At 39.2% G+C, this 21,818-nt stretch overlaps 1 protein-coding gene across 3 annotated transcripts in view; it reads right to left on the reverse strand.

Annotated features, from left to right (window-relative positions):
* kcnq1.2 (potassium voltage-gated channel, KQT-like subfamily, member 1.2) overlaps positions 1 to 21,818 on the reverse strand; it is a 222,249-nt gene that overhangs the window by 153,678 nt on the left and 46,753 nt on the right. For 2 of the 3 annotated variants that reach the window (XM_088080342.1, XM_088080341.1), the window contains 8 exons: positions 19,875 to 20,015; positions 17,562 to 17,672; positions 16,731 to 16,826; positions 15,676 to 15,813; positions 12,135 to 12,300; positions 7,131 to 7,157; positions 5,440 to 5,493; positions 5,025 to 5,136 (listed from right to left, as the gene is read on the reverse strand). In XM_088080342.1, the coding sequence (XP_087936468.1) occupies positions 5,025 to 5,136; positions 5,440 to 5,493; positions 7,131 to 7,157; positions 12,135 to 12,300; positions 15,676 to 15,813; positions 16,731 to 16,826; positions 17,562 to 17,672; positions 19,875 to 20,015 (845 nt within the window). The remainder of the gene's footprint in view (positions 1 to 5,024; positions 5,137 to 5,439; positions 5,494 to 7,130; positions 7,158 to 12,134; positions 12,301 to 15,675; positions 15,814 to 16,730; positions 16,827 to 17,561; positions 17,673 to 19,874; positions 20,016 to 21,818) is intronic. The other variant, XM_088080343.1, reaches the window with a different exon arrangement.

A 21,818-nucleotide genomic window follows, 5' to 3' on the forward strand; every position in this document is an offset into this window, starting at 1 on the left:
AAATGTGCCCAGCAAGGCCCAAATCAAACCCAATCACCAAAAAAAAAAAAAACGTTGACATTGTTCGTTCTTGCAAACCACAGATATGTTACTTTTGTATGTTACTGTGTAGCCATAACACTGAAACTTTGTGTTGTTCACATTTTAACAACATTGTGATTAGAGTGGTTAAGTTCAGGCACAAAAATAAACCATGATTTGAATATGTTTAAGAAAACATCATGTTCGGGCTTTAAAGACCCACTTATGGTGTCACAGTCTCCAGGAAAAAAAAACAACGCAGCAATGTGCTGGTAAAACTGCTTTTGGTGTAGTAACGAGTCACTTAAAAAAGAACTGTTTTTGTGTTTGACGGTCTCGAACAGTAGTCTGCAGCTTGGCAGGCTTCTTATGTGTCATGCCATCCACCATCCGCTCCACCTCTGGATGACAAAGTCAGCTCATGTAAGTGGAGCGTCACTTTAGAAATTACAAATGTTACATTTCAGTGGTTCGCAGAAACGTCCATTGTCAAACCTTTCTTCTGGAAACTGGGCTGCCCAAATCTGAGCTTGGTATAGGTTTGTCACAGCTGAGTCGGGAGCACAGCAGCCCTTCAATTGATACATAAAGACAACAACCATTTTTGGACCAAACAGCTCTGCAGACTCCCTGAGAGGAACCAAGAACTATATATGTCAAGAACTATATACTGTCACTGACCTTTTCTTCACACTGCCAATAGGAAAAATGAAGGCTGCTCCAATCTATTTTATCAATCTATTTTTTTTTTTTTACAAAACTGGCTGTTGCTGGTGCTGCATTGACTCAAGTGTTTGACGAATCACAGTACACTTTTGTCACTCGAGGTTCATCTTGTGCTGGGAAACTACCTACTCTGAGAAAGCAGCTAAAAAAAGGTCTCTTAACAAAACAGACTGCCCTCGCTAACACACACAAACTTCACCATAAGGTCAACCTTTTTTTATTTTTTGCCAATCTTGTCAAGTCACTCAGTGTATTAAGTTGTGTGCTCTCTAGTCTCATCTGTCTTGCATCATTAATTAAAAAATAAATTTAAAAAAATCAAAACAGTGCTACAATAACTATGATGGTTACTCGTTCTTGCAGTCTGGATACAAAAAAAATGGATTATGTTCTTAGAACTATAAAATGTTCCCTCGGTCCAAAAAACGCCTACTGTCTGTCTGCAGCTGGAGGACTTGCTCTCACACACAGGCATTAACACCCAGAGGTCCCACGCCCACATGCACACTTTAAATGATCTGACACACATGCAAATAAATATAATCAAAAAAACATGTTCAAACATGTACCCGTCTCCAGGAGATGACGCATGCTGAATTTCCTTCACAGATAGCCATGAAAGTCATTTTTAAAAAGGATGTAATTTTTTAAAATGTTTAGATGATTCATACGTCTGCCCAAGGGACACCCGGCTATTAATCGATTAAGCTAGGAAGTCTGATAACATGCAATAAACTGTGTAAGATCAAATTGTAACATACGCTGTATAATTGACTTTATGTTGTATTAATGAAATAAATGAATGTCATGACAATGAATGTCATGAGCAAATAGGCCCCTGATAACAGGCTATGGGCTGTTTTATGGTTTGTACAGTGTTGCCTGCACACTGGAAAAGACCATCTTCTGCTGGGAGAACAAGGCTCTGACGTGACATGTTTCTTAGGAAATTCTACTAAAACAAACAAGCTCACACCTAAAGTGTCACTTTAGTGCTCCTAAAGTGGGTGTCAGTGTGACTTTGGTGGTAATAATGATGGCAGCTAGTATGAAGATACAACTTATCACCTTTCAGTTGTGCAACAGTTCTCAAACCATTAGTGTTCACTCACAGTCACACACCTGAACATTTAAATATTGAAGAATTTCATTATTACTTTATTGTCATAACTATTTATACACTGCTTTCTTAACTCTATCAATCATTTCATGATGTATGATAGTGACAAAATAAAATATCTGAGAGGCTGTCAAAAATAAAACAGCACAGACTACATGACCATAGGACTTTCATCCTTGATACTAGGATATTTACTATACTTTACTAACACCATACAGATACCACATGTTGAATGTTTGGCTATGATAAATTTTCCAAGCATGAACCAGACTTATTCTTCAGCACTATTATTAACAAATATCAAACAATAGGTTCCATATTAAAAGAAAAAAAAAAGCCCAGAGAATAAATATATGAGACACTGTAATCACATTTTCCAGGAGAGGCGCTCATATCAAATTCTAAATTATCAATAGGAGTTGGTGGCTCGTCATGGTTTCTATCGTATGTAAGGGATAACATTTTCCATAGTCTCCTCTTGACAAGTAGATGAAATCAAGAAAAATGGAAAGATGGAGAGGTGCAGAATAAAAAAAAAAGGGGGGGGTAGCACGAGCCAGTGCAGTGCCTTGTGGAATTCAAGTGCTGAGTGGAGAAAGAGTCCTGGAACAGTGCCACGAACGAGCAGGTCAAATGACTGCAAGAAAGAGAAGTCGAGTTCATTTTGCCGTTTAAGTTTGTTTTGTTGATGTTTTTACATTAACATGATCCTCTGTGGGTGGGGAGCATTTTATAAACCTTTAGGTATTTTAAACTTAAACTGGAAATCAAAACAAAACTGTGTACGGTTTCCAGCCTTTATGGTAATGACTGTTTCTCTGTACAAAAGGTGCAGTCAGCTTTTTGTTTTCAAGAGGACAGGGAGGAGAATCTGGATTGAAAAAGAAAAGCCAAAAGGCCAGAGATGGAGGTCAATAGAGCAGACGTGACTGCTGATTTGCAAGGCCCACAAAGGGAGGCGAATAGTAGGAATACTGTATAAAGTTAGGAACAACATGCACTGAATGCATCTACATTAATGACAATGGCAATGATATAGCTACATAAAATAAATCTACATGCACACATGCACACATACTCATATACTGAGAATACGCAACAAAAAAACCTTAAAGAAAATAGAATAATTAGTCTCATTTTCAAACAGTCATTTTTTCTGAAAGACATAAGATGCCCTCTGTGCAATAGTCTAAAAAGGACCGCAATTACCATTTTTACATGCACTCTTATATTCCACTATTATTCCAAATATGAAAATATTCTAGATCTGACGAGGATAATGTAAACAGCATATTCTGTTTGGATATCACAAATAAGGACTTTTACCGAAATTAGCATTTTCATATTAGGACATGTTGGATATCCTGGAGTTATATTCAGGTTTTAGGACACGTTTTGGACATGTATACATTGCATTCAGAATGTGCATCTCAGTTGGGGTTTTTACCTCAGTTTGCAATACAAAGCCTCTCCCTGTTTATGGTCTGCCCTGTGCACTGTACAAAAAGTTTGCAAGGCTTGGAAGAGATGCATGCCAATTCCCCATATTTCTGGACAGACGGAGAAACACAACTACTTTTAAACATTGTGAAAGACTTAGATATCAGCAGGGCTTTGGATAGCGTAAATACTGCAACGTCAACGTTTTCAAGTGGGTGATGAGGAATAAAGAAGGAGGGCTTAATTCCACTACTAATGGAAAACTTTTGAAAAAACATATTTTGATGCAAAGAAAAAGCAGCAAAATGGCACAGGCGGTTCCAGCCTCTCCACTATTCCATATTTTGACGTGTTAATCGACCGCTTTCTTTTTCAGGATAAGGGCAAAATATCTTGAGCGTATAAATGTCTATAAAAGTCACTGTGTAGCTATCACATCAAATCCAACTGAGGCCATTAAAAACCCTATATTCAGTATGGTGCAATACAAACTGGCCCATGAATGCCCAGTAAGACTGGTCAGAATACAGAGCCAACAAAAGGACATAAACAAAAATTTACATGTAAGTTTCTGACCAAAGCAACACCTGTGACCCATCATGTGGAAAACCAAGATATAAAACAAAGTCTATGTTGGCATAAATAGACTAAAAGACAGTAAATATGTTGATGTATATACACTGCAAGCACACAGAAAGGGGTAAATGCTATATAGATACTAAAAACACTGCAGCTCAAAGCCTTCAGTGCACAAGAGCTGTCATTTGAAGCATAATGCATTAACCACATCTATTATTAATGAAAGGGCAAAAAAAGTGTACTCAACATCAACTACATGGCTATGTTGCATTCAAGTTTGGTTTTTTTTAACCCCAAACTTTAAACCTCCAAACTGCTGCAATTGGACTTAGTAATACCTGCTTGCTCAGTATGTAATCACCTAATCTGTATGCAATGAAGCTACATGACTGTCCCAGTGGGAAAAGCACTCCAGCAGTCTCCCACTGCTGGGATTAAGCCAAACAATGGTGTTGACATGTTGTCTGTGCAAAGTCCTTCCACTTTGCTTCAACGTGAACACTTGTAGTAACTGTTGATAGTGTAAACATGTGAAAACATGGTTTAGGGAGAACTGGCCCCTTGGTGAAAAAGGCAGGAGACAGTGGAGAAATAACGGGGAGTAATGTGTTTTTGAAGCACTCATTAACAAGCTCTGCAACAAGACAGGAAGCAAAGAAAATCTCACCACACCAGTATTACATTTTGGTTGGTATTAATGAAACCCAGTTGAATGAGCGGGTTAGCGGGAGGAAGGAACACACATTCACACAGTAACCGACAGCAGTGAATTCTCAGTCCCATGAGGGCATGTGGTGACAAGCCATCCGGTACCTTAACATGTCCTACAACCTATTGAGAGGGATTTCTTTGACATTTCCCTCAAGACTAAAGGGATAATCCCCTTTATAACTCGCTGTACCTGATATGGCTCTGGCCCCTGAGAGTCTTTTTAACCCTCAAGAGAGTTCAACAAAACAACTTCATTTAGAGAGTAGCTAGAGGGGCTCTCTGGTCTGACAAAAGGCCTTTAGGTACCAGGACAAGTAGGGAAATCAGTACTATATGAATCAAAGAATGGAGGTCAGAGTAGGGTGATGGATCGGAGGGAGACGGGGGCTATAGAGAAGAGCAGAGGGGTGAGTTTTCTGGGACTTACTGAGCTGTCACCACAGGCAGGGGGATGTCCTCAGTCATGTAGTCCAGCTCATCTGTTAAACTGTTGGCGCGGGAGATGTCGATGGAGGTGCTGAGATTGTGATTCCTCCTTACTGCAAAGAACAGAGATGACCAGTAATTATTTCATTTATTTATTTAATCATTATTTAACCAGGTTGGTCCCACTGAGATTAAGATTAAGATAGTCAGCAGTGAGAACACAAAGTTGCAGACAGAGACATAAAGGGAGACAAATTCACAAGCTCTAAAATTTACATTAAAATAATATTTGCAGTACACTGATATTGGAGTGGTAAATTGTATATAAGTTTAAAGGGAAAAATAAAATGAAAGCAGATATATATAATTGGAAATACAAGAGACATAAAAGCAGACACAATGAAACAGAAAGATACCTGGAGAGGCAGGGCAGCTCAGAGTGAAAGACGACCAAGAATGATGTGGAGGGCCTGATGCCATGCAAGTTTAATTAAAAGAAAGGAGGAAAAAGAGAGGAAAGGAAAAAACGTTGAACAAACATCCTTAAAATCGGTGGATTTCTTCATTATGTAACAGTTTGGTGCACCACAAAGCACTTTATATCTGAATTAACATGGAGGTATTCAAAAGGATTCAAAACTTCTACCTATGAGAAGAAATTGAATATTTTTAGGGTGGAATTATTTTATATAACCTGGTAAAAAAATATCAAGTTACATATTTTTTTAAAGGGCTTATATGAGGAAACTGCTGTGCTCCAGTTCAACAGTGCAGCTGGCTGACTGCTGGCACAGCTAAAAACAACAGCAAAGAACAACATGTGTAGCGAGGTCCTGACCTGCAGTCAGACTGTCAGCGTCTGAGTTTGACAAGTCTCTCCAACAAACCACCAGGCCTCCATTGTGATAAAGAATGGAGAGGCAAATCTGTATGAATGACCAGTCCAATTCAAGCCCAAAAAAAAAGAAAAATCCATTCAACCTCTCTTCCATCATCGGGTTTGTTTAACATTGTCCAATCCGGAAGCGGAGAGAGTGATTGAGAGAGGGAGAGAAAGAGATGGGAGGAGGGTAACCAGAGCTAACAAGAGCCACCTTTAGCCTCAACATCAGCTCACTGAAGGAGACGTGAACTGGCTTATCGGCTACACAAACAGGATAAGGGTTTATTAACAATATGTAGTTTTATCTGGCCCATCAGTGCAAACGTGTTTGGCTGGGAGAGTGTGAGCCAAGGTCAGCCGAGAGACAGAGAGGGAGAATGCATGCAGAGGAAAAAGACAGTGTGATATGAGTACAGAGAGAGAGAGAGACAGAGAGAGAGAGAGAGAGAGAGTGAGAGAGGGAGGGAGCTCCATTGAGAAATTCTCACAGACAGCGAGGTGGGTAGAGCCAGACAGATAAGTGGAGCGATAAGCCGGACACTGACTTAATCAAACAATGACCAGTTTATTTCTGACCACTGGAGCTCCACAATGGCCGCTTATCAAACCCGCCTTCCCTCTCTCTCCCTCTTTCTCCCTCTCTTTAGTGTCCCAGTCTAGGTCCCCACGGTCCCCTACCATTCCTAGCCAGGGCAGCCCTGTTCCTCACCCGTGGTGTTGGCAGGGCACCCAGTAAAGAAAACAGGCCAGGTCAACCCGGGACCAGTGTCTGAGTCTCTCTGCTTGGCTCTGGTTTGGTCCGGTTGGGGACAAAGGCCCAGCCAGCCAGCGAGTCTAATTAAAATACTGTCTGGACCACATTAAAAAGGCAGGCTAGCTAATGATTAACACAGGACTTTTTAATAGGAGAAAAAGAAGTACTTAACCAGTGAAAGGGGCTACTGGTTAGACAGTGCCATGAACAAACATACACTATATACACTTGTGTTTGCAGCTTTGACAAAAAGTAACAGGTAAATAAAGAAGTCTAAATTGCTGTTTTATTGTTGGATTTTGCTAAAGCTTCTGCTTTGATATACAAGATTATGGCATGGAGAGTTGAGGAGTTACCACGAGTCCAGAGTGCACCAAAATAATTTTTAAAATAATAATGTCACAACCTGTGATCCCTGGAATCCCCATTTAGTGCGCCTCAGTTGTGATGGGAGAGTTAGAATGACTCACCTGTTTGTCTGAACATCCTGGTGATTCCTGCAAAGAAAGGTGGAAATATTGTCAACATGAGACATGAGACTGCAAAATATCTGGAGTACACAACAATGATAGTTTGTTATCAACAACAGTTCCTGTTTTGCAACACAGCAGCATTTTTGTTGCACAATAATTTCCCTTTTTTAAGAATATAAATGATTTTATGTCCATTTCTAGGCCAAAGACAGCCTGCAAATGTATTTTTCAATAGAAACAGAGCTTATTGTATCAATGCAGTAACTGTACAAATTGTCACCTTTAGTTGAAACTTAAAACAATTTAATAGTCCATTAATCTACATATTATTTTCTCAATTGCTTTGTCGATAAAATGTTGAAGACCAGTGAAACATGCCCCTGTGAAATTTCCTAGAGCCAAAGGTGACATTTTCAAATGTTATTTTTTATCCAACCAATGGTAAAAAAAAAAAATTTAAAAATCCCCAAACTATTCAGTTTATTATCATATATGACCTGTATGACCAAAGAAATCATTAAATTTTCACAAATGTGAAGCATGAAACATTTTACTTTTTTGCTGAATAAAACTACTCAATCATCAAAATAGTTGCCAACTACTTTAATATCAAATTAGCTGCTGATTGATGTTGGTTGCCAAGCACTTCCCTTACGTGTCTTTGTTTAGAGCAGCTATAATGGATATTATTATAACAACAATGTATGAGAATGTGCAGTTTTTTAAGGAGTTTCGCCTCATTGTTTAGCTGCGGGGCCCATATCATTATTGTCGTTCACTCTTGCTGCCCTCAAAATGTCACATTTGGCAACAGTAGGCAAATACTGTCAATCTAAAAATGTAATGTACACTTTGTACTCAGTCCAAAAGCAGATTAACAGTTAGTGCCTGAACATAGTGCGGCAATTAGCAGCTAAAGAGCCAGATATTCCCCTGAGGCGTGAAGACCAAAAACAGAGCCCCCAATAAAATCAATATTGCTAACTGAACTAATTTTTAATAGTTAAGTTTCAAGGGGATAATATAACACTAAACCCCACACTAAAGAAAGCATTCAGGAAAGTTTGAGAAAAGCAGGGAGCACAAATGACACTTCTATTCATGCATGTTTTCCTTTAATGCAGTAATGTACTAAGTTTGCAAACAACCAAACTGCATTACCATGCAGCTTATATCAGCTGACTCATAAATCCCAACAGCAAACTCTTCATTAAACCATTTTGCTACATAGAACAAGTATTTCATAAAACACACAAAAGTCTATTGCGTGCTACGCTTCCATTTTTATTTGAAGCAGGGATGGTTAAAGAATAAATAAAAAAGCAGCAGCTCTGGTGCAGACAGATGACACTGCAGATGCCTGTTTTATGGCTGGATCAGAAGCAGAGATCATACAGCCCCATGCTGTTTCAACTCTGCACAATATCATTAGTGACAGCAGGCTGCAGGCTTCTTCACGTGGCTTTGTCACGCAGCTTTGCCAATTCCTTTTTTTCTAGTTCACAGTCTCAGCATGTGTTTTTAAAATATTGTTTTAATTTTTTTTTTTAACACATACATTTTGAATGTTTGCTTTGTTGCAGATAAATACAGGAATGAATACTGGATGAAAGGTGCCATCTAACTGGTCTGACCTCAAGTTTGATCTGACTGCTTTTTCCACATGAACTTCAGACATGTGTTTTCCTTCTTTTTCTAAGATCCACCCAATTAAGCAGGAAACTAAACAGCATTTCCCCTCTTAAGTGGTTGCTCTTCTAGTGATGGTCTGCCTTTATGTCAAGTTTATGTCACTCCGGCTCCTTTTTATGATGGCATGCTTTGACAGGAAAAACTCATAAAGTGCATTTATTAACCTGGAGTCTGGGTCAATTCATTTGGCGGGGATGGTTTTTAAGACAGGAAGTTAAACCGCGGCCCCTTTAACCAGCCAGCCATTGATCATATACTTTGCATATAGTTTTGCATTTCAAAAAACACAGTTTCTACTGTGATGCGCAAGTGCTGGCAACAATAAGTAACCACAATTATTTGGATAGTGGATGTGTTCCTTCAGCCTCATGCCAAAAAAGAAAACACAACTTGGCTATGGCCCGACTGCAGCAAAATTGGTAATCTGCATATACCATAACAAGAAATCCCCACTTGTAACCTTGACAAGTCCGCATTTTAAAGTTTTTTTCCACTTAAGCCCGGTGTGAGTGTCTGTGGCCGGCGAAGAGGGACAAGTGGAGCAGTAAAGAGCTTGTAACCATGACCTCTAATCACCACTGAGACTGTAATGGCTTCCATCTGGCCAGCTGAAGACACCTGGCAGCCATCTTGGCTCTAAGGGGATCAGGATAGGGCCTCTATTTACTGTGTGAAAATGAGAAACCAGCACATAACAACTCATCCCATAATCTTTAAAGGTTTCCACTGTTTGTCTGAACTGAGGGGACCAATTTCTACAAACTACATTCAAGAGGTTGTCTATTCTGTGATTATATAATGCTTCAAGTTAGAATGACAATGACAACAGAATAATCAGGGGTGGAAATCACCAAAGGCCCTCGATAAAATATCATCATGATACTTAGGTCACAATACAATATGATAGCAATTTTAAAGAAAACCTATTATGCTCTTTTTCTTGTTCCTGCTTCTATGAAAAACACTTATAAAAACACATTATTTTCCTCATACAGTCTGTGCGCAAACACCTGTATTCAGCCTCTGTCTGAGATGCTTTGTTCAGCGCCTGTCTCTTAAGGTCCCCCTCCCAAAAAAGCCCAGTCTGCTCTGATTGGTCAGTGTCTTTGGGCTGTATTTCTGCACCTTTGTTGATGCTGAGGAATGACTGTAACAGAGATGCAGCAGTTTCCGCCCTGAATGAACGCTACCAAACATGTTCTAGCAAGACCACCATCCAAAATTGGGAAGAAATTTCCAACTTTTACATGTTTACCTGACATTGGCATGTAGTTACATGTAGCACTGTAGACTACGCACTGGTAATGTAAAACCATGCAGTCGCGTGCCTGAAGCAGGTGACCATATAAAGAAAGCCAGCAAACTATGACATCATACTGTAGCCAGAGTAGAAAAAATGTTGACAAATTGCTCAGAGGAAAATACCTCTTCATACACTTACCTCAGTATTTTAAAACTGTGACCATGTTAAATATGAGCATCCTCATGACAGAGACTGCTGCCTTTGAAAGAATGATAGGCAAGGTGAATAATGCCCCAAGCAAAAATTATTGTTAAGCAAAGTCAGATACAGTCAACAAGTCAACACCCACCAAGTTTTGCTTTGTTTTGTGTTTTTTCCTTTTATTTTGGTTTAGTTTGTCTAATTTCGATTGATTTCTTTTTCTTTTTTTTTCATTTGGAACATCCCATATCTCTATCATTTGTATTAAGTCTAAAAAGCAAGTATGTTCAAATGAATTTTAAAATGAATACAAATATGAATGACAAAAGATATTAGCATCCTTCACTGAAATACTATATTTAAGAAAAATATGAAAATATGAAAAAGCATAATAGGTTCCCTTTAAACATTTTGTGATAAGCCAAGTATACCAAGTATACCATATATTGAGATATTTTCAACCGGAAATGATTACCCCATAGGAAAACTTTGTGAAGATCTGTTTTAATCTAATGAGATAAAATTTTCAGTAAATTTTATTGCAGCAAAATGGATCTACAGTAGTGGACTGAAAGAGCAAGATTTTATTGTTCTAGTCAGCCACCAAAAGTTTAATTTGTATTTGCAATATTCATTATTTATATAATATTTTTTAAATCGAGTACCGTATATTGATACAATAATGCCAAGCAAAATATAGGGGCACTATGCTTTATCAAGTTTCCCCCACCACTTGTTATAATGATAGAATTTTAAATATGACTAAGAGTCTACAGCCATGCTAACAGCTCTGTGGGGCTGTACTCAAGCTTGTACTTACACCAGTATATATCATGCCTTAGAGAGTTTGGCCTACACAGTATACATAAATTATCACTACCTTCTGCTGCTGCCAGATATGCTCACATATGTATCATGTCTTAATAATATACAGCTCCACAAAGGTGAGCACCCAACAGAGTACACACTGAGCGTACTCCAAACCCATACGTGACACAGTAAAAATGTCTCGTTTCTTGCTTTTGCTGTGACTCGACTGGCCTAAATGTGTAAAGAAAACTGCTTTATTAGATATGTTGCGCTGGCAACAGAATTGTTAGCAGGATCTTATTTTATAGTTATCTACAGTATATCTTTTCACAGGGATTCAGACACAAGCAAGGGAAACACTGACTGCTAATATCTCTTAAAGCAAGTATCATAAAAAATGTAATTCATCATGGAGTTGTTTTGGCCTTTTCAGTGCCCTGAATGCAAAATTACATCAAACTTTTGTGGAAATAATGGATTTCCAAGGCATTTAAGGCAGCATGACATCATTTCACGGCCCTCAACACGCATTATTTTATCAAACAAAAGTGTATTAAGAGGAACAGGGAAAAAAATGGTTTCATTACTGCAGTAATTCACTTCATCAAAATGTCCTCCACATGACACACGCTTCCTTGCCAGCTGGACTTTAACTGTATTAAAACAGCAAAGATAGCTTCACAACGATATTCAATGCAAACCAAAAACACCTTCTTAAAAAAACCACCTGAACAGAACATGGCACACTGAGGTGTCAAGTTTTGAATAAAAGTTCTGTTATTAAGAGGTCCAAAATGAAGTCAGTTTAATCAAGCAGTAATAAAACAGAGCTCAGTGCTTTCATGTGTAATCTTGGCGAGTTGACGTGTCTGGGACTGAGATGTTGCAGGGGAAGTTTAATAGAGGTTAGCTGATTTTCTTGAAAAACATGCATTTGAGTTAGTGGACCTCAGACTGGAAAAAGAGGATGTGACAAATACCCTACATATTTACTGGACATCAGTTTGGATACTGTACAACACAGTAACATAAGCACTGTAAAGTTTGTATATTACCATCAACGGCCCCTCGTGGCTCCTCCAGGAAAAATGAAACGTCTTTCTTCTCCTCAGAGTCATCAATGTGATCGTAGGTGATTTGGGGGATCGATACAGCTCGCTCTGAGGCCACATCCATGGCGCCATTACCTCTGGACTTCAGCCTCCTCTTGGTCCCCTTTTTCTGACAGACAGAGGAAACATCAACCCAGTTAATAAGCAAAAAGTGCATTAGGACTCATTAATGTGCCTCAGATGCAAACTGTTTGGCAAAAGTTGACAAAAAAAAGCTCCATGGGTTACAAGTGCATGCAAACCACTCTACAACAGAAATTTGGCAATTCTTGGAGAGACAGGTTATGTGTGATGCTTTCTATAAGGCCTCTTTTAATGCAGGGAAAAAAATGTTTTGAGAAAACGCTTGATTCCTGTTTGCATTAAGCATAGCTTATAATGGGTTTTTTTTTTTTGCTAGTATTGCTCTGTCTTGTGTATTATCCATGCACACAGGAATGTCAGCATGTGACTGTTGTGGCAAGAAAGATTTTATTAGATTTGGACTGCCTCTTCATCTCATAAACAGCGGAAACTGAAGTTACAGCCAATACTATTATCAACCAGCAAAACCTTTTAACCCTTTGAAACCTGGGCAAATTGGCTTGATTTCTTTGAAAAACATTGGGCGAGGAGGCAAAAAGCAACTTAAGAATAAATGAACCAAAAATTTGCAATAAATCTGTAAAAAAAAAAAAAAAAAGGACAGGAAAAATACCTGAAAATTTGCATAAATAAATGAAAAGGGAAAGGAAAATGCAATAAAAACAAACAAGAAAATTACTTTTAAAACTTTTAAAAATTACTTTTAAATGCTTTAAAAAGCAATAATTCTGCAAAATACTTACTACTAAAAATATATAATATATCAATACAGGTCAATAAACTAACAGTTAAACATTTTCTTAATCTACTTGAGATTATTTCAGGGGACTTTTACTTCCTAATGCCATATTTATTTCACAGCTTTTTTATGTCTACCTGTTTATATAAACTTGAAAATTTGTGGGGTGTTAGTGGATGCAAAAACAAAATTCAACGAAACCTTTGGCTTATAAATACAGCATGCTACATCTTAAACAGATGACTATTAACATGTAAGGTGAGGATAGGCCTTAATGCAAATGTTTTACACTTCATTTAACATGCACATCGAGACTGTAAGACTACAGCTGGAAATTAATTCAATCAAAATGTCAGCCTGTTAACAGCATGATGAACACTTGCATACAATTCTGACGGTCAAAACTAAAACATATTCAAAAACACTGAAATACCAATAAAATTTTCTTTTTGCTATTAGTGCCTGTATAGTTGAAATTGGTGTTAAACATCATCATCTTACCCAACTTTGGGCTTTCACACTGATGACATCAGCGGTACATGTTTAATCTCTTTCTTTGAGATTACAGCTATGTACTGTGTGAGTCAGTGAGTTTTTGAGGGCCTGAACAGTGCCTCCAGTCCAAACTTTAGACCCACTGACCCAAACCAACGTCATGGATGTGGCCTTTATGGAAACTCAATTATTTGGACTCAGTGGATCAGACTTTGGCATTGACAAGTGGCCAGCAGTTCACTCCACATACCCGAGGTTTGAATGACTCATTAGCTGAGAGAGAGAGAGAGAGAGAGAGAGAGAGAGAGAGAGACAGGGAGCGGCAGGGAGGGAGAGGGAGGAGGGAGGTGGTGGTGGGTGTTGGGAGACCAAAAGAGGGGGACAAAAGAGCGAGAGATAGAAGAGCACGAAGAAACTGTAACAGACACTGAGTTTAAGCAAGAAAGATAAAGAAACAGAGACGTGCTGGAGTTAGATATAAAGATGAGGGGGGGAGAAAAACATTGTGGAAAAAGAATGAGAAAGACATAGACAAGGCAGAGCGGGGCAGAGAAAAATACACAGAAAGAGAGGAGACAGGAAGAGCAGACAAGAATGAAAAAAAAAGTTAAAATAAAGTCTGCTTAACAGAGACGAAACGGGGAGGAATCTCGAAAGACAGAGAGAGGGGAGAGAGAGGAGAGTCAGCGGAGAAAGTCACATGCTGAAACAGAAAAGAGCGGAAGCAGCCTTCATTCTCCCCAATACATGTGGGTTCAATGCTACACAAAGATTTTTTTGTTGTTGTTCTACTAGACAAAGGTTTACTCCCATGAGAAAGGCGGCGGTGACATCATCTCAACTGACTGAGTCTTTGTCCGATGGAGACAAAGGCCTCGAGTCATCCTGGTGGAGTCAGGCCTTCGGGGTGAGGAGAGAGGGGGGGCTTCTGCGTATACATGTGTTTGTGAGTCCTTCCGTGTGTGTGTGTGTGTGTGTACGTTTGTGGGAACTTAACTTGCCCTTTTATGCTGTATGGCCTAGGCACCACATAGCTAATATTGTTGTGAAAGGTGAACTGCACAAATAGACAATACCGTGTGGGCCAGACATATGCAAATACGGCCCACAGTGTCACAGTCGGACGGCTTTTTCTAACAACGCTCTTTGGTAGACTTTTGATCTTCAGCATATTTAAAAAAACGTGTGTGTATTTCCATTTAAAATGGGAAGTTTATGACCACAAAATGAGAAAATAGATTATTTTAAGACTGGATGATGTTATTTTTGGGTGGGGTTTCACAGAGACACAAAAAAGGGGAAAGACAAGAAGATGTAAAAAATGCCCTTGCTTTGAATTTTTTTATTTTTTTAAAGAAGGATGTCACAAGATGTCATTCATCCCAGAGTATCACTGATATACTCTAGAGTGGTTTTAAAAGGAAAGACTAGTCATGTTCTTATAAGGAAAGTGAATGAATCTGAAATGTCTCTTGGTTCAGGAGCAGTGTGTAACATTTAGTGGCATCGACAGATAAAGGATGCCGATTGCAAACAGCTTCAGAGTTCTCCCAAGTCCCAAACATAAAGTCCCACTTCCTTCAGTGATCATTTTTAGGAGGTTTTTATTGGTCTTTAGAAGCTGAATTATGCACAGATTTCTCTTCCTCACCAAAATACATGGACCAAGTGATTAAAATCGGTAAAAACATTAAATAAAGCAGTTTCACATGCAAATCAGACGCTGTTGGCTCAAAGCTGTTCGGCTTGTTGCAGAAAGGCACCTGCTGATGTGTACTCAATTTTCTTTGGTGGGGGGGGTCTAATAACCAAAGATCTAAATACATAGGAGGTTTTCCCTCAAACCAGGTGATTTAAACAGGTTTAAACACTGAATAAAGCAGTTTCATGTTAAAAATCAGTGTTCCGCTAACTAGAGTTGCTGATGTGAAAAGGCGAATGGCCTTATCAAGAGCCAGTGTTTGGTTTGTCCGTTCAGGGCTACATGGCGGTGCAACATGGCACTCTACATGAACAAGGCCACACTCCCTATAAACGGCTCATTCTAAGATAACAAAAACACAAATATTCTTATTTTCAGGTGATTAAACACGAAAGAAACATATCTACTATATACTATTCAATTAATCCTACACACCGGACCTTTAAGTTGGACTGGATAATTACCGATATGTTGAGTTTCCTGACATGAGGGCCAAAGTTGTCAGGTTCTACTGAAGTGACAGCCTCTGGAGTTAGAGAATACATTTTCCATGTAGCAGCACAGCCGTTTGGTTTCTCTGCTGCATAGCACCTCCAAAGCGTCTGAGTAGAAGAGAGATTTAAGCATAGAATTAGCGCAAGTCAATGCCTTGATCCAGATGACCTATAATAATTTCCCATTTCCCCTTAATCCCTGAAAAAAAAGCAAATATTAGTGATGCAGCAATACAAGCCACAAATTCAGTGATGTGTAAACTGCTTCAACCCTGATGCCTTTTGGTTTAACACTTTTCATATTTCTGTTGCTACTGTTTATTTGTGAAGTGTCAGACAAATATACATTATGTTGTTTTCCATAATATTTTTCTCTTTTTTTCATCTGCATTAGCCTACAATTGATTTACTGTCAATATTTGTGGTATTTTCTTATTAGTTTGGCTGATTGGTAACTATTATTCAACAATACTTAATTCTTTACATTGACAATTTTCTTCTATTCATAGTACTATTAAACAAAAGCATTTTTCAAAAAAATCATGGAGTGTATATCTGCAGTATGTTGACAGTGTCCTGCAGACATTTAGATGTCTTGTGTCACAGGTGTCCAAGCCGTCTGTGTTTGTGTCTGTGTGTTCGGGGTAATTGTTATCCTTGTATCAGTTAGCTTTTGGCACAAGTTAGCTGCTCTGCCATTCCACTCTTGGCAAGTGAGATACAACTTATCTTTTCCATGGCCAGTAAGATTTTGCAAACAACAAGTACCTTTACTTTTACCTCTTTTTAGTTTGTAATGTTTTCTCTCATGAGCAAGATTTGGAAAGTACACATTTGAACCTTTAAAAAAATAAGCTTAAGACTTTGAGACCATGCCTAAGGTAAAACACAAACTGTGGTGTACAGGCCATGTGTCTCCTGTTAAACCATTGATGTACTGTGTCTGACCTGGGTTTTAGTGTTTGCCTCGTGGATCACACACATTTACTAAAGCTGTAATGCTTCCAGTTGATGCTGAAATGTACCTGGATGAGGCAGGCTGCAGCAGGGATCTGTCTGTTGAAGTGCTTCTGTCTCTGCTTCTGTTGCACTTTCAGGGCAAACCCTGAGCCCAGGATACCCTTTAAGAAAGAATGGGGTTGCAAAAAATATATCACATGAAAGTTGTAACATTTAGTGTGTAAATTGAAAATATAGATACAGAATCTAAAAAAAGATTATTTTTTTTTTCCATTTCACCTACAGTAATAGACCAAATCACTTATGTTGTGCTAACGACAACAGTTACTTCCAGACAAGTGGCAAATGATTTAATTTGCAGAAGTATGTGAAATCAGCAAACATGTTTATCTCTGTTGTCATTTTCAGTTGTAAGTGTCATTTTTATAACTATATTATCTATTATATATTATTAATCTAGCATTTCTGCTGTGCTTATTTTATGTTTTGTGTTGCTTTGACAAATCAAATGTACTGGCACTGTGGAAAATGTGTTTTTCCCATTTAAAAAATCATTATTAGTTTAAGTGTTTGCTATATTTGGAATATTTTATATGCTTTCATTTATTTCAATCTAACCAACTGAGCCAATTTGCACAGTGCCATTTCATTTCATGCATGTAAAACAGGGATTTTCCACCCGGACATTATTGTAAACAACCATTGTGATTCGGTCCACACTAAAAAAAAGACAGAAACAAACTTAATCTAATTGTGTTTCATGACAGAGAGCAATACCTAATTTTAAAGTGAAAAACAGGAGTCAACTAAGCTGTAATACGATTGGGACTTAACAAAATAATAAATCTAATCACTGCTCATGAATTTCATATGATTCAGATTTAAATTATATTTACAGCGGGCAGAGCAAAGAAGGAGATGGCGAAGACACTGAAGCAGGAAGCAATGGCCTTGCCTATCCACGTCTGAGGAATTTTGTCTCCGTAGCCGATTGTGGTGACAGTCACCTAAAGACAGAGAGTGGATAAAGTTCCTCTTACATGTATTGAGATTACCTTAAGCACATTGTAAACATGCATGTGACAGAAAGACAAATCCTGGAACGTACACCCCACTGATCCATAAAAGGTCAAGACATTTGGGGCTGATGTGATTTCAGCAAATTAAAGCCACACCACTGCAGGTTGAGGCAGGAAACCAAAGGGGGCCTGTACTTTGTGCCTCTGTTTTACCCCGGATGAACCTCACCGGTAAACATTACAAATTTACATTCAAAGAGACATTAAAATTCCCACTCATGTGTAACGAACAGCTGATGTAATGAACATGTCAGTCAATGCCGAGCTCTCAAAGCGTTACCACAGCAGTCTATAACAGGAGTTAGACAATAAAGAGAAAGTTCATCAGCCGTTCTGGCCTTGCTCCACAACTGTCAGCGATGGCCAGGGCATTTGAGGCTCTTGCTCCTCAAAGGGAATAAGATTCCCAACCACTAATCCTCAGTGAGTGTAGGAATTTGCTGGGGTGAGAGGGGGGAAACAAATACCTCTTGCATTTGCATGTACACCCACTCTGAAAGCCGAGCCAATTCTGACACATTCAGAACACACTTGGCTTACCATGGGTGTCTATGGAGTAGCGCCACGTGAGCCGCCGTTGTGCGCTAACACAAAGCGGCTGATGTAAGGTGAGATACTTAAAAGGGCTTTGGGGGTGAAAAAAAGAAGGGGCAAGGGCGGGAATGGTGGATGGGTGTATGTTGGGGGGCGGGTGGAGTGGTGGGGGATTTAATCCCTCATCCACAAATCCGATGACTAAACAATGTCCTCCTGACCATCAGAGTGGAATGGGCTACTCAAAAAACACCCCTCTAATTCAGAATGTACGGGTGTGTGGCAAAAAACCTCCTCATGTCTACACAAAGGTCACAGACCAGGTCTTTGAGTATGTGTGTGTGCATGCTGCATATGTTTATATGGATGCGGATCTGCATGCATATGTACTGTATGTGTGATTGCACCCAAATGAAATGAGCAACACAACTACAAAATGGCAAGTTTCACAATATAAGCTCTCATTTTCTCACTTTCTCTTCCACACTGTGTCCTGGTTGACGTTAGAAAGCTTGTTAAAATCAAACAGCCATTACCTAATCATCAGCAACTGGCAAAAGAAGACAGGATGCAGGGAAGGTAAGGGAGGGAGGGAGAGAGAAGCGGGTATGAATCATGGCATTGGCTTGTCCTCCAGCTGTGCCCTGCACCTGCACATCCGAATCTAGAAATCGTGCCAAGAGAAGTAATACACACTGGGGCAAGCTTAGCATTCTCAAATCAGCACCAATCTCATTTCAATAAGTGCACACACTCACAAACAAGTCCAAACCTATTGCATTGGCATATCATGACTCTCAAGTTTACAGTCTCTAAAAAACAAAAAAGGTGCAAATCCCCGACCCTGATTCTTTTCTCTACATTGTTAGCAGAGCAACACAAACAGCTTTTCTTCAACGTTCCATAGAGCACTGTGACCCCTCTAACCCTCGTTACATAAAGGTAGTAATCCCACAATTAAAGTTTTAATTAAGGGAACTGACACTTTATATTGGTGCTCTAAAAGTTCTTTGAGCCAAAGAGCCCAGAGGTGAATGGTTTATTACCGTGTCTTTGTGGCACGCTGATCCCCTGCACAAGGCTGCCATAGGTTTCTCATTACTCTGCGCTTTCAATTCAAATGTTTAATTAACTGCTCTGGAAACCTGAGCCTCTGAGGGAAATACGCAAAACCAGCCCTGCGCACAGAAAACATCAACACACCTGCATCTGTGTGCTGCAGCAATGCATGCATGCTGCACACAGATCCAATGAGGAGGATAAAAACACAAGGAGGTTAATAATTGGTCTAACCAGGGTGGCCGGTTATCTCCATTTTTTCCAGTTAGAACTCCACTTCAAAATGCATTGTACAGATTATTTGTTACAGCTCTTTAGAGACAAGAATCTTTTCTCATGTACATGTGATGTGGCCTTTGAAGTGTATGAGCTATGTTGGGAAATTCAAGTAGCACTCCAGGAACCAAGTAATATATGCATTGCAAAAAACAAAATTTAGAAAACGTACTCATTCAAATATGCAGAGTACTAAGACATCAGTGAAGGACTTGCTTCTTCTAGACAATGTATTTCTATTTTCTAGTTAAGCCGCCTTACCACGCCCCACCACAGGGCATCGGCATAGCTGGAGAAGCCCGTCTTGCCCTCCTCATCCACAGCATCCTTCTCCGCCAAGTAGACAAAGTAGGAGGAAAAGATCAGGCCCAGGAAGCCGATATACAGCGTGGTGATCAGCTCCTGAAAAACACAGAGAAGAAAAACATCACCCACAAATGATCATTTGTATGTTGATTACTCACCCTGTTTTACGTTGAATTTATGACAAAAATGTGGTTTTCCTTTCATGCCTCAACAGTGAACTAAGAATCCCAAAACAGGGAAAATTCTTAAAGAATAAGAGTACAGAGGGGCTGCATTTAACAAAAGCAAAACTATGTCAAAACATCCATTACAAACTTTCACACACTGCCGCATAAACAGCCTCACACATGGACGAGTGGTGCACCTGGGCGAGTGCATGCATTTGAATTCTGCTCAGAGGGACACACGAGCAGAATTAAGACATATGTACTTGCCCTGGCGTGCTACTCATATATATGTAGTAAGGTTTTAGCAAATATTCATGTGTTTGGGAAGTACTGAGCAAACGATTGGATAAATGACACTTGGATATTACCGAATGAGTTGGGTGAGAGGTTATAAATTGATTTTTTGATTAAGTTTTGCTGTTAAACTTTAACTTCATCAAGAATTTTCTGCTTGTGGATTCTTCGTTGAGTGTGGAGGCATGCCGGAAAAACATAGTTTTCTTCCCAAACTTATTGTAGCACAAAGACAACTGGCCCACAAATGAGCATTTTGTTGGTGAAGTATTACTTAAAGTTGACCAATGTCAATACAACAAGAAATGTTGCTATGAAAGTATGTTCTAGGCATTAAAGAGCCAGGTTGATGACAGGACACATCAGCATTACTTTAAACAATATGTATGTTTCAAAAGAGCTGTGAGTGAAGTGCTGTAAGCTGTTGACGGACACCAGCCTCCCTCCTCCTGTATGTAGTAGGAGGTGTCAGGTGGGTTCATCCCTGAATGATAGTGCCGTTTGGGGTCTTATCCATGTCCATGTTCGGTTGAAGTAGGTAGGTTGAAGCTTCATTATGCTGGAGCTATGAGTGTGTTTTTTGCACGGGCTAGACGGACTAGACATTTACAAAGCCGTGCTTGAGAATTGTTAACACTGTTGAGATTAGTCTTGTGTCAGCTCTGTTACCCACCTCCTTCTGCATAGCAGGAAGGATAAACTGGGTGTGGTGGTTATTATAGGTGACTAACCTACAATAGTCTATAATCAGTCAGTTTTGTGGCACAGGGCTCTGATTGCACTTCCAATGCACAGCCAGTCAGGTTTGGTGGAAAGTTGCAGTCTGTATGTGACCAGATGTACATTTTTATGTTTGATATTTTCATGATTCTGTAATGGCAGGGAGTGAGACAGTATTAAGCCTTCGAAGCCCACATGATATGAGACCATAATTCTCTGAAAACAGATGGAGACCTACAACAAGTCACCTTGCTTTCTATCCATAGCTTGAGACTACCACAAAGAATGAGCAATGGGCCGAGTATCAGTGTTTTCCAGGGTCAGCACAGGAATGTTAAATTTACTGGTTGAGCAAATAAATGCACAAGTAAATGTGAAAAGAATGAATGTCTAAACTTATAGAGCCTTGTTATAAAGCTTTGTCTCCATTAAAAAAAACTAAGTTACAATGTGTAACCATTAGATGAAATATTGTGTATTTTATTATATATATATACATACACACAGGTTAAATGCAGCAACCACTTCAGTACTGACTTGCGATTCTGAGCACACATCCTAATGTGGTTAGTCTATTCCTTTCCACCAACTAACTGACACGACTAAAGGCAATATATTTCCACTAAACAGAGCATATCATTTGATAAAGTGGTCATCTGACAACAAGGAGATGGCAACAAATCATCTTGAACTCCTCTTCCATTTACTCTCTTGACCT

This window comes from Plectropomus leopardus, chromosome 7, assembly GCF_026936395.1.
Source record: "Plectropomus leopardus strain MGB_pleo_1.0 chromosome 7, ASM2693639v1, whole genome shotgun sequence".
NCBI lineage: Eukaryota > Metazoa > Chordata > Actinopteri > Perciformes > Serranidae > Plectropomus > Plectropomus leopardus.